Genomic DNA, 14444 nt, shown 5'->3' with positions numbered 1-14444 from the left:
TCCTCGTAAGATCATGCAATCTACTTTATTGGCTTCTTCTTGTCAAGAATACCACTCGATGAATTGTTGCATGTGCGATGCAGCTTCTGTAGCTTCTTTACGCAAATCTTTGTCAGTTGCAATAACATCATTGACATTTTCAGCTTCTGAAACTGTTTCGTCCGCCTCTTTTGCCATTTCAATTTTCAATGATTTCATCATCTGCCCGCAATCGATAGCCGTTTTGCGTCCTATCTCAAATTAACAATTCGTTTATGTCATCTTTAGCCAATAAAAACAAAACAGCCATTCAGCCATAACTTCATTTGTTACCACACTGTACATTTCAGCGAATTTCGTTTGGCTTATCGCAATGCTCAAATAAAATGAATTGATGACCCAATTTTTGCTTATGTAGTCAATACAATAACTTATGTACGGACCCTGACGGTTAACAGAGGTGACGGTTAATGGAGAGACGGATAATCGAGGTTCCACTGTATCATGTTTTACTACCGCTTTTCTATTTGTTTTGACTAGAATTAATGTACCAATTTTTCAAGTTCACTCTAAAATAACGAATAATTATTTTCGGAATACTTCTAATATTTTCCTTTGTAGAATTTCAGTTTTTTTGTACTAATATCTTTTTGTACAAAAAATATAAAATTGAGTAACAAATTTTTTATTTAACCTTTTTCATAAATAAACAAAATCAAAATATATACCAGTTAGTATAAATGATACCAAAGCCTCATATGCTACATTAGCAACTGTATTTGGTTATCATTTTATTACTCCAGTCCTCAGAGACAAAAATGCCACTGAACCTCTAAAAATATTCCGAAAAGATACAATAAATCACATGACCTGGTAAATAATTTGATCACTGTTGTTTAATAGATGTTTGTGCGTTGTGCTAAATGGAAAGAAGAGCAGATTGAGAACTTATAAAAATGACCTACCTCAAGGAAGCGTACTGGCGCCGTCCCTATTTAACATCTACGCCAACGAATAACCTATGCACCCCCAAACTGAGAGTTTTGTTTACGCTGGCGACCTCGGTATGTGAGTGTGAAGTCACTCGCACAAGTAGAGTCGACAATGGAAGAGGCGTGTCCAGGAAACAACTGTGGGAAGCAATGAGAAGAATGCACGTTAGAGAGAAATGGGGTAATATAACACAAAGACCGTATAAAGAAATACAAGTGCAAATAAAGTTAGGCAATGAAATAACAAAAACGATCATCGCAACAAAAGGCCTCAAACAGGGATGTGGTCTATCACCTACACTTTTTAACATATACATCGATCAGGCTTTGAAAAGATGGTATAGAAAATGTGGAACAATGAGGGTCAATGGGGTCAATAAGGTCAATGATCAGCCTCGATGGCACTTGTATGAAGGCATAAAAATGAAAATAGCACGGGGAAAACAAGCCACGAAAGCACTCCATGGAGTGATATATTACCCTATATTCCTATATGGAGCGGAAGTATGACCAATGACAACAATACGAAATAAAATACGAATAATTGAATTGGAGTTTATGAGATGTCTACAAATCAACAGATCGGATAGAATAATAACAGAGGAAACATGGAGCAGAATGGAAGTAGAATGCTCAATTACAAAAAAGTTGTAAAACAGAGCCCTACAATGGTACGGGCATGTACAAAGAATACCCGAGCACAGGTGGCCGAAAAGAATACTGGACTGGGACCAGCCGGGAAGAAGAAAGAGAGGAAAACCTGCTATGAGATAGAAAACTTATATAGGAAATGGTATGATAGATAGAGACCACAGAGATGGAGACTGGGAGAATAGAGGGGGTACGGACTAATAATCCCCAGACAAATAATCCCGAACAAAAAATCCCCACAAATTATCCCCGGACAAAAAATCCCCGGACAAAAAATCCCCGGACCAAAAATCCCCGGCCAAATAACCCACGGACAAAAAATCCCCACAAAATTTTTTTGACAAAAAATACCACAAAAATCCCGGACAAAAGTCCCCAAGAAATATTTGCTGACGAATAGTTCTCTAAATGTTTTGCTGAAATTTTACCAAATTTCGAATTCCAATTCCATGCTGAAAACTTCAAATTTTACATGACAAAAGAATGTGAGTTTTTTCAAAAATCGTGGAAGGTATGGGAAATGAGCTAAGGCCCCGTTCTCATGATAGGCGCTTAACGCGCGTTTTGATAACGCGCGATTACCACTACATACATTTTACTGAAGACCGTTCACATGTTAACGCGCCCTTTAGGTCATTAAAACGCGCGTTGGCATGTGAACAGTCTCAAGTAAAATGTATGTATATAGTTGTAATCGCGCATTATCAAAACGTGCGATAAGCGACTGTCATGAGAACGGGGCCTTAGTTCATTCCTCATATCTTCCACGATTTTTGAAAAAACTCACACTCTTCTGTCATGTAAAATTTTAAATTCAGCGTGGAATTGGAATTCGAAATTTGGTAAAATTTCGGGAAAACTTTTAGAGAACTATTCGGCTTCAAATATTCCTTGGGGATTTTTTGTCCGGGATATTTTTTCCAAAAAAATTTGTGGGGATTTTTTGTCAGGGGATTATTTGTCCGAGGATTTTTTGTGAAGAGATAATTTGTGGGGATTTTTTGTCCGGGATTATTTGTCCGGGGATTATTTGTCCTAGCTTCACAGTCGTACAATGTAACGTACCGTCTTCACAGTGTCTTACTGCCGTATTGATAGTTGCCTGACTTCGTCCTCTGCTATACCTACACCTGCCCCTTTCTTCTGTTATACCTGCTCTTACTGTTCCAGTAGGATAAAAAGTATACGACTTACGACAATAATTCCGGCTAATCGATTATAAATCGATGCATTATGTTGTTGATCTAACCAAGTATATACAAACCTCTATAAAATTTTTTATCTTAATACACATATCCAATGATAAAGTAAAAAACTAATCAATACACACGCCAAAAATCATTATCTGACCTTCGTGTTAGATTTAGAGATTTATGTTTATTTGCTGGTGTAAATGTGATCGGCAAATTTGATTATTTACACTATAATTGTTGTAATTGAACTTATGAAATGTAGGAGGCGCCTTTCATTCAGTAGCGTAACCAGTTTCAAAAAATAAAAAAATCTTCGAACCTCTACTGAATTTATCTCACATGACATGATTTTTCTAATAGGGAAATAAAAAAATATTGGTGAACAACTAGTTTTTCTTCAGCTTATGAAGTTTTTCCTGGATTGGGCAATTCTGGCTACCTCAATTTACAATTAATCTAGCCGCACTATACCTCATTTTTGAACTAGGAAAACTGGAAAAGTTATTTAAATTCACCGCGCCGTGATGCTTTTTTGTAATTGGTCCAACTGCAGTCAAGTTTACTCCACTAAATTATGAAATTTTGACGCTATTAACATTTATGAAATTTTGACAATATCGACATTTAAAATTCGTAGGAGAATTAAGTTATATCGGCGATTTTTTGTGTTATAAACATATCTAAACAAATGAAAGACAGCTGGACCCCGTTATGCTACAAGGAACCAACTAACATTGGAGTTATTGGTTTGTACAGACTGTAAATAATACGATTCACGTTCCGCAATAACGAACCAAATGTTCTGTTACCCCATAGCCATCTACTGGACGATAGAACCATATTGTAAACTGGTTATTGAACCAGTTTACAATATTAACCAGTTTACAATATAAACCCAATTATTGAACCATAAGTTTTACAGAAAATAGTTTTGATCACTTTGTATAAACATTTTTTTAGCTGGTAATTTTCGGTTTTTGTATTACATTTTTGTTATCTTTCTTAATTTTCTCAAAAACAAATAGTTTATTTCATTTCTAAAGTAAAATAATTTAGTGCATTTTAAAGAATCCATCCCGAGCTTTAAAAAACATCTATAAAACTGTAATAGATCTGTTGAAAATTGAGTAATACCGTCTTAAAGTGGTGTTAATTCTGTAAAACTATGAAGTTTTCAAAAATTACATTTTTGGAGACGTCGTATCATTTGAATTAAATTTTTGAGATGTTTTTTGAATAAAATGTCGTTTAGAAAGATGATTGAAAGGTAAGTTGTGCAAAATTGAGAGTTTAATAAGGAAAATTGTATTAGTTACACATTTTTAAATCATTTTTAAACAAAACTCGTGTAAGTCTCACTTTCAGCCCACACCGTACTTATGCCCATACATTTTGTTTCTTTTTATTATAACTCTAAGATAGCTTAATTATTCTTCTTTCATGTTCAATTTGTAGAATTTCATTTGATCGATTAGTTAAAGAATTACATTAAAATAACTCAACCGTGCACTTCGCCGTACGCTAGTTTACAGTGCGCCAATGTTTGTGAGAAGGGTGACTTTAGCGTTATAAATAAAAAATTATAGAAGCTACAGATTTAATTTTAGAAAAAATTTTATAAAAGGTTTTTTTGTAAAATTTTCTGAATTTTTCAATGGCCAAGTCAGTTTTTTCAAAAATTTATATTTTCGGAGTTATTTAAAAAAATATCATTATCTATGATATTTTCGCAGTTCATTTGTTTACTAAAAAATGAAGCACCTACTTCTCGAGTAGAACTTTTTGACATGTTGTTTATTAAACATTTCTGAATAAAATTACAAAAATCTATATGCACTCCCCTAAATGTGGATTTCAAATGATCTTTGAAATTTCCCTTAAATAGATGGGCTGGCTGGTTTTCGCTTCAGAGGTGTGCACGCTAGCTCTGTTGAGGAAGCCTGCAATGGCAGAAACAGCTGTTCAGGGATTGTGCATCCCTCTGAATAGAAAGCAAGCAAAAACCGTCTTTTACTACACTTCTAAATTAAAACGATTTCCGACTTGCAAATCGAAATGTCAAAATAAACGTATTTTAAACTGAACGTGTGGTTAATTCCTAATAAAAATGGTAATTTCCAATAAAAACAGTATAATATATTTGATAGCCCCTACTCAGTTCAGGGTACTCAGGGTACCCCTTCAGACATGCTAATCTTATTTTTTTTTAAGCATATCATCAATTATTTGGAGATGGACTTTATTAATATGCACTGTACATTATAAAACTTTTTAGTATTGATAAGATGGACGGGTACATTCACTAAACGTTGTACCTGAATATCTGTATCTGAAAAATGAATAGGTACCTACTCCATGTTTTTGATTATCTTTTTAAATTTTTGAAAAAAATATTTTCATTGAACTCAAAATGAACATAAATACCTCAATTCGATAAGACTAGATAAACAATCTTAAGTTTCAATTTTACTATTAATACAATCTTGATAAATTATCGTTATGAATAATAAAATAATACTTATCATCTTACTATTTTAGGAATGAGATTAAGATACATTTTTCTCGTGACATAATCGTGTAAATTATCGGTTGCTCTTAAGGGGGTAGGCGCAAAATTTCGGCTCAATTTTTTTTCGAATCCTTAGAAAACTAATAAGTATTTTTGAAAAATTTAAACGCAGAATGAAAGATTATGTTATTACCGAGGAGAGAAAGTCCCTGAAAACTTCGATAATGTTTATTTTAATAAGTTACAGGGGTGAAAAAAAAAGAGAAAATATAGTGATTTTTAATTTCAAAGATCTCCTTCAAAATAAACTTTTTGTTTATTCTAAGGGACTTTTGGTCCTCGGCAATAATGTAATCTTTCATTCTGCGTTAAATTTTTCAAAAATATTTATTAGTTTTCTCAGGATTCGAAAAAAATGAATTCATTTAAAAAGCATTGGAGCCGAAATTTTTGCGAAATTTAAGTTCTTGGTTTGTAATTGTTGTAATTTTATTTTGATTATATTAATAACATACCTACTAGAATATGCATAATATGAAATACAAATTTTCAGGTGATTTAAATTTCGACGACTTGCTGCTTCCTGAAGAAAATACATATATCATTCTGGAAAAAGGTAATGCTCAGAATATGTCTCACCATCTCAATAATAATCCTCTATCGTCTTGCCTTCCTCAAGGTCTACTTTACCACAGGGATCTGGAGTTACCCTCAAGTGTGCCTACGGGTAAGTAATAAAAATATCTATATAATCGACAGTTTACTTGGTTAAAATTAATGTTATACTCCGTCCCAAACCCTTTTTTCAGTGCTTCACAGATTATCGAGTTCTCTCTAACGCATTACAGTTGGAAGCGACAGAAAAAAACGTACCTCTGTGATTATTATACATTGAACTTAGAAAATTATGTATTCCTTGACGGGTATTTGCATTTTAAAACGGATTTATACTTATTCGCCGTGTGCAAGTACTTGGAGGGGATATGAGAAACGATCGTGCGCGAATAGCGGAGAAATCTTGTAACTTTCTTTAATAATTCATTGTCAATTGAAATTGTCAAATTGACGTATATTTCATATCTACTGTCAATGAAGAAGAAAAATTATATGTTGCTCCACAATATTGATATGATACACAACGGTTTGTGAACAAACTGGACCTCGATTTTGACCCTTCGCTTCGTTATCGAACGTATTCGCTTCGTATCTGTTTAGTGTACAGATAGCGAATGATCGATAACGAAGCGAAGGGTCAAAAATCGAGGTCCTGGATAGTTACAAACCTTGCGCACAAGCTGGGTTCCTCTCAATATACGGAACAAATGATCATCTATAAGTTATTAAAACGCTAATAGAAAAGTGCACAGAATACAACAAGCCCATCTTTTTATATTCGTAGACTATGAAAAAGCGTTTGATACTATAGATAGATCATGACAAAATGCGTCGGACACAGCTTGTGTCCGACTTCATGAAGATACCAAAAAGTTCTGAATAGAATGTGGAGTTAGACAGGGTGATACTATCTTCCCGAAATTATTTACAGCTGTACTCGAATATAAGCGAATGGAACAAGAGGATAATATGGGAATTAATATAAATGGAGAGGATCTCAATCACATAAGATTTGCCGATGACATCATTTTAATATCTGATAAAGTTGATAAAGCTACAAAAATGCTGGAAACGCTCTATGAAGCGTCAAAAACAATTGGTCTTAAAACTAACACCTCAAAGACAAAATTTATGACCAACCTTGTAGTCAGCTATAAAATTCAAATTGAAAGCCGTAGTATCGACAAAGTAATAGCTTACAAATATCTAGGGCATGAGATTTGCTTAAACCGAGATAATCAGACAACTGAAAAAGAAGGATAGGTTTCACATGGGCTGCCTTTGGTAGATAGAACAACATTTTCAAGTCTAATATTCAAGTTTGTTTGAAGAGGAAGGTTTTTGACCAATGTGTTTAGACAAATATAGGCTAAGTGATAAAGTCGACAATTGGAGACACCTGTAATTGGCACTATCGTGAGAATGGAAATGCCTGCCCAAAGACAAAAGTTATAGTAGACCGGAAATTATATCTGATAGTGTTCTAGAACGATATTAGGAAAGTTCACCGAAAACAGTTCACCGAAAACAATTCACCGGACCACAGTTTACCGAAAGCACAATTCACCGAAATATAAATTCACCGAAATTCACGCAAATGCCGCAGAAGTGGAAGTTTCGTTATTCAAATATAAGATATTCGTACTGCTGCTAGCAATTTTTGTGATCCACCACACTATATTATATCTCAAAAATCAAGTGAAATCAGTGATGCCGCGAAGGTAGCTTTACCATGTGCATCTTATTTAAAGAGAAGTATCCGAAATATTCGTGCAAAAGTGAACGCATGTCCAACCATTCCAAGTAAAAGAGAAGACATCTAGTTGCACCAATGGAATATAAACGTACAGCAACAGATGATGAATTTCTTGTGTTTGATTCCGGGCAAGAAGGATAATGGACTCATTAAACATCTAAGATCTAACAACATCACGAGAAAAACCAAATGCAAAATATACAAAACCCTGATAAAACCGGTCCTTATACAGGGTGTCCAGAAACTCTACCGACAAACGAAGACAGGAGATTCTTCAGATAATTTTAAGATAATTTAACCCAATTCACTTAGTCCGAAAATGCTTCCTAAGGGAGCTAGAGCTCTTTGAAGATGGCGTCTTGTAATTAGTTTTTCTTAAATACAGTCGGAAAAATGAAAGAATACCCATGAACGAACATATAAAACACGCTGTATTTTCCTGTCACCGTGTCACAAAGAACCAGTGCAAGTACATGTAACAATAATTATTACATGTACTTGCGCTGGCCAATTTTTTGTGTGACACGGTGACAGGAAAATACAGCGTGTTTTATATGTTCGGTTATGGGTATTCTTTTATTTTTCCTACTGTACCTCCAGAACGCTTCTATTTAGAAAAACAAAAATTGGTACACGTATTTATCTTCAAGATATAAATCTAATTCATCCATTGCAAATTTCTAGTACCGATCATAGGCGTCCGTTTTGGGTAGGGCAACGGTTATTTTATCGCAAAACTTTTTATCTTTAACTTTTATGCATTTCTGACAATGGATTATTAAATTGTAAAGTATTCTAGTACTAAAAGGTACTCTTGTTTTAAATCGGTAGGACGCACCGTTTTCTATAAAAATCGATTTGAAAATTTTTCGCTTTCTGAATTAAAAAAAAATTTAAAAAAAAAACTGTTTAGAAAGACGAAAACTGGTACATTTATTTATATTCCAGAAATAAATCGATTTCATTAATTGCGAATTTCTAGTACTGGTCATTGGCGTCCGTTTTGGGTAGGTCAACAGTTATTTTATAGCATAACTTTTTGTCTTGAATTTTCGAGCATTTTTGACACTAGATTATTAAATTATGAGGTATTCGAGTACTAAAAGTTACTCTTACTTTATGTTGGTAAAATACTTCGTTTTTTGTTGAAAAGTTCTTCTAATTTTTTTTCAGATTCCAAAAACGAAAAACTTTCAAATCGATTTTTCTAGAAAACGGTGTGTCCTACCGACTTAAAGCAAGAGTACCTTTTAGTACTAGAATACCTCACAATTTAATAATCCGGTGTCAAAAATGCATAAAAGTAAAGGACAAAAAAGTTATGTGATAAAATACCCGTTGCTCTACCCAAAACGGACGCCTATGACCGGTACTAGAAATTTGCAATGGATGGAAGAGATTCATCTTTGAAAAGTAAATATGCATACCAATTTTTGTTTTTCTAAGTAGAAGCCTTCTGGAGCTATTTAAGAAAAACTAATTTCATGACGCCATCTTCAAAGAGCTCTAGCTCCCTTAAGAAGAATTTTCGGACTAGGTGAATTGGGTTAAATTGTCTTAAAATTATCTGAGGAATCTCCTGTCTTCGTTTGTCGGTAGAGTTTCTGGACACCCTGTATATGGATCAGAGACATGGACACTGACGAAAAGCGATGAGAACTTATTAGGTACGTTTGGACGAAAAATCCTTAGACACATATATAAGGGGGTGAAAGAAAATGACGTATGGTGCAGAAGATATAATTTTGAACTATACGCAGCATACAACGAACCCGACGTCATAACATCCATAAAGATCGGACATCTGCGCTGGATGGGCCATGTTGAACGAATGTTGGAGACCGAAACACCAAAACACATAATGAAGCAAACACCAGTAGGGAGAAGGTCAAAGGCCCAAACTTAGATACATGGAACAAGTGGAACAAGATCTGAAAACACTTGAGATTACCCACTGGAAGAACAAAGCAAGGAACAGAACAGAATGGCGGAAAATCCTAGAACAAGCCAGGACCCAAAAAGGGTTATCGAGCTACTGATGATGAATTGTGCTTTCGGTAAACTGTGTTTCGGTGAAATGTTTTCGGTGAATTGTTTTCAGTGAATTTTTTTCGGTGAATTTTCCGTCTACGATCTAGAACACTGGCGAAAATTTGCAAACTGAACTCTCATAACACTGCAGAGTCATCACAGCACAATGGAACAAAGACTGACAGAAATACAAAATAAATCCGCTTAATGCGGCAAAATTATAGATGTCAATAATGTTATGGACCGTACATGACAGGTACAAGTGAATGACCAAGAGGCAGCGCTGAAAAATCTATTTGAATTTACTAAAGCTAGATTTTTCACAGTTGATTATTGTGAGTGTGTAGAGAAACATACTGCGGTCGGTCAAGCGAAACGTAGAACAGGGGTTACTGAGAGGGTATCAAAGTTGCTTTCCTACGAAGGTAATTATTTCCATTTACTAAGGCTGAAAATCAGTACACACATTTTAAATTAAATATAAATAAAAGTTATTATAGTCGGTCAGCTGTATGACGGGACAGAGCAGGTCGGCCGGCCTCAATAGTCGATTGAGAAAATGAAGCATTTTGGCTCGCAATTTTTTCGTCCAACATGGATTTACTTGAAATTTTCACATAAGCTAGGGAATAGTCCAATGATCATTTTCTATATCATTCCGCTATCATACGCTAAAACCTTGGGGGTGGTTGCCACCCCATCTCGGGGGTGGGAATTTTTTATTAAATTTTAACCTTGTAATTCGATGTAAAAGGTGATTCTAAGAAAAAAATGTTTTTTACATTTTCTTCGTAAAACTAATATTTTTCGAGTTATTCTCGCTTGAAAATAACAGTTTTTCGACGAAAAAATTGACTTTTTTAGAGGGTTTTTGAGAATACCTCGAAAAATATGCATTTAATCAAAAAAACTGTAGATATAAATTGTATCTTTTAGTAACACAAACCAAATTCTTTTCCTATAATATCTTTAAGACCAATACAAACCGAGATACGGCATGTTAAAGGTTAGTTTTTTTTTTGTCAAATGCACAATTTGAAATATTCAAAGCCAAATAATGGGAAAAATTTGAATTTTCCGAGAAAAACTTAAAGAATCTTTTTTACAGTATACAATTAGACCTTTCAAAAAAAAAATAATAAAATGTTTCTAGCATGAAAATTAAGCGACCTACAAAAAAATGTCGGTACGAGCTTTTCTCTACGAAAAATTAATTCAGTGAAAACAACCCCCTAACTACCTTCCTAATTCAAAATTGGTCTTCACCTTTCTGTAGTTCCTTTTATAATTATATTATCAATACACTCAAGGAGTTTGACCTATTTAAAATGCCTAATTTTGGAAAAATTGAAGTTTAAAGAAAAATTGATTTTTTGCAATTTGGTATTTTTCACCTTTCATTTCAAAATATCTCCGAAAATACTAAAGATATGAAAAAAATTATAAACTACTAAATTGTAGCTTTTTTAATGACTAAAATTACCCTGTGCATAGATTTTCATTATAGTGAATATTTAGCCAGATATAGCTGTTTAAAACCTCTATTTACCAGCAAACACCCCTTATTCGAGCCCTTTAAACCCGCCCCAATTAAAAACTAAGGCATCTTACGGAATTTAATTTACACAGTATTATAGCTCCTTAAAAATCCTACAAAATCATTTTTGAGAAGTCTCATTACTGAGAGGGTATCAAAGTTGCTTTCCTACGGAGGTAATTAAATCCATTTACTAAGGCTGAAAATCAGTACACAGCGAGATATAATATTTTTTAAAAATTAGGCATTTTAAATAGGTCAAACTCCTTGAGTGTATTGATAATATAGATATAAAAGGAACTACAGAAAGGTGAAGACCAATTTTGAATTAGGAAGGTAGTTAGGGGGTTGTTTTCACTGATTTTTTCGTAGAGAAAAGCAGGTACCGACATTTTTTTGATTATAGCTCGCTTAATTTTCATGCTAGAAACTTTTTATTATTATTTTTTAAAGGTCTAATTGTATACTTGAAAAAACATTATGTAAGTTTTCCCCGAAAAATGCAAATTTTTCCCATTATTTGGCTTTGAATATTTCCAAATTATGCATTTGACGAAAAAAGCTAACCTTTAACATGCCGTATCTCGGTTTGTATTGGTCTTAAAGATATTATTGGAAAATAATTTTGTTTGTGTTACTAAAAGATACAATTTTGATATCCACAGTTTTTTTTGACAAAATGCATATTTTTCGAGATATTCTCAAAAAACCCTTTAAAAAGGTCGATTTTTTCGTCGGAAAACTGTTATTTTCAAGCGTGAATAACTCGAAAAATATTAGTTTTACTAAGAAAATGTAAAAAACATTTTTTTCTTAGAATCACTGTTTACATCGAATTACATGGTTAAAATGTAATAAAAAATTCCCACCCCCGAGATGGGGTGGCAACCACCCCCAAGGTTTTAGCGTATGATAGCGGCATGATATAGAAAATGATCCTTGGACTATTTCCTACCTTCTGTGAAAATTTCAAGTAAATCCATGCTGGACGAAAAAATTGCGAGCCAAAATGCTTCATTTCCTCAATCGACTATTGGGGCCGACCGACCGGCTCTGTCCCGTTATACAGCTGACCGACTATAATAACTTTTATTTATATTTAATTTAGAATGTGTGTACTGATTTTCAGCTTTAGTAAATGGAAATAATTACCTTCGTAGGAAAGTAACTTTGATACCCCCTCAGTGGCCCTCAGTAACCCCTGTTCTACGTTTCGCTTGACCGACCGCAGTATGTTTCTCTACACACTCACAGTAATTAACTGTGAAAAATCTAGCTTTAGTAAATTCAAATAGATTTTTCAGTGCTGCCTCTCCGTCTATGATATTTCTTGACATTAGGCGTTATAAATTTGAAGAAGGTCCAATTAAAGAGTTACATAGGTCTTGAATTGAAAAAAAAACAACTTTTTCAAATAATTGTATGTATTTTAAAAACCAAAAATCTAATTTAAGTAAAATTTACACATAGAAAAGTTTAACATTTGAGTAAGTTGTAAAAGGTTGTAGCATTTCAACTAAAAATATTTAAAATCGTCGATTTTTTCTGCAGTTTTCCTCGTCTAGCCTTTTTGCGGTAGGCAGAATATTTCGGTACAGATCCATCTCAAATCAAAAATTTCAATAATGTTCAGCAGTAAACTGCTAAGTTTTAAATGTTTTTTAGGTAACTTCGACTACTATAAATACAAAACTCCTGTTTCGGCTTTTTCACCGGAAAGCCAAAACAGTTCTAGTTCCTCATTGGTACACTCTCTCTCATCTCCATCGAATGTGTCAGCTTTTCCGAAAAAACACAGCACTTTACAAGAACTCCTAGTCAATAAAGATCCGTATGGGTCACCAGAGAGGTCTACTTTAGGCCAGTCTTTTCCCGAAAGAAATACAATGGTTCCTGGACAGAGCATGAAAATGGCAAGGACGTCGAGTTCCAGGTAAGCTCTTTTTTATTTATATTGTTATAAAAGCAATGGCCTACAATGACCTCAGGATTATATCGAATTTATACTACAAGCACTAAGCAGCTTGCAAAAGTATATGTTAACGAACAGCTGTCGAATGAAATTTTATATTTACCATTGGCGTGCATACGGGTAATATGACCTATGCCAAAAAATGCGCAATAACTATCTCTTAAAACCTACCAAATTTTATTTGCATATCTCAACTGGTTTTAGAGCAATAAATAAATCATCAGTTTGTAAGAAAAAATTCAACATCCCGTATCTCGGAAACGAAGCATTTGCGGACATAATAAAGCAAACGGTTTGCAAACCCCTTAAAGTTTGCCGCACTTATTTTAGTAACACCCTTTATTGATGAAGAACGTTGCTAGTTGTTAAAGTACCTAACTTTTTTATTATCCAACGTAAGCGAATTAATCAAAAACCAAATGTTAAGAAAGCCTAATAATACAGTTGAGTTTTAATTTCAATATTTTACATACGCTAGAATATTCCACAGGGTGTTCCAAACTTTGAGGAAAAAACACACTATCATTTTTACACCCGGTATACAATGACACTTATCTGTTTAGCAACATTATTATTACATCGATATTCTTGAAGAATAAAGCTATAACGTATTAAAAAAATCACTAAAATTGGACAACAGGTTTAGGATATACGAGACATCAAAAATGTCCCATTTTTAAGGTGGTGCGTTAATTTTGATGCTTAGTGTATTTAAAATACTTGTATCCAATACTTTAAACGCTTATATCTCGCTTAATTTATAAGCTATGTGAGTTATAAAAAAAGCAAAATTTTTAGTATAAAAAGGGCTTAATTTTTGGCCAGAACACTTTTTTTTCATAAATAAATCCAATAGTTTTTGAGATATTTTGAAAAAACAACGTATTTTTTGAAAAATCGAAAAAAAATTTACCTGAAGCAAGTTTTTTCAAAATGTAATTGTTCTAAATAATTCAAATTTTTGGAACGTATTATCGGAACATAAATAAAGTTAATTTTACCTGGGGTACGATTAATATTAAAAAATTTTGACGCACATGGCATACATTTTACCGTCATTTTTTCTTTTATAAATTCGAGGTGTTGACTAATTTTCGTCATAACTCGCCTAATTTTCATGCTAGCTAGAGGCTGTTATCAAAGCTTATTTTGAAGGTATAGACAAGTACTTTAAAAATTCAGAAATTCCTAAGTTAAGTAAAAAATTTT

The 14444-nt window shown here is 33.6% G+C and overlaps 1 protein-coding gene across 4 annotated transcripts in view; it reads left to right on the top strand.

Annotated features, from left to right (window-relative positions):
* The window catches only part of LOC114334607 (protein CREBRF homolog), a 103854-nt gene that overhangs the window by 67425 nt on the left and 21985 nt on the right, over window positions 1-14444 (top strand). For 2 of the 4 annotated variants that reach the window (XM_028284702.2, XM_028284711.2), the window contains exons 3-5: window positions 5878-5940; window positions 6004-6051; window positions 12929-13196. In XM_028284702.2, the coding sequence (XP_028140503.1) occupies window positions 5878-5940; window positions 6004-6051; window positions 12929-13196 (379 nt within the window). Of the gene's footprint in view, window positions 1-5877; window positions 6052-12928; window positions 13197-14444 lie in introns of all 4 variants that reach the window. The other 2 variants (XM_028284686.2, XM_028284694.2) reach the window with 1 other exon arrangement.

This window comes from Diabrotica virgifera, chromosome 7, assembly GCF_917563875.1.
Source record: "Diabrotica virgifera virgifera chromosome 7, PGI_DIABVI_V3a".
Taxonomy (NCBI): Eukaryota; Metazoa; Arthropoda; class Insecta; order Coleoptera; family Chrysomelidae; genus Diabrotica; species Diabrotica virgifera.
The sequence above is the reverse complement of the archived record's forward strand: the minus strand, read 5'-3'. Positions and strand labels throughout refer to the sequence as shown.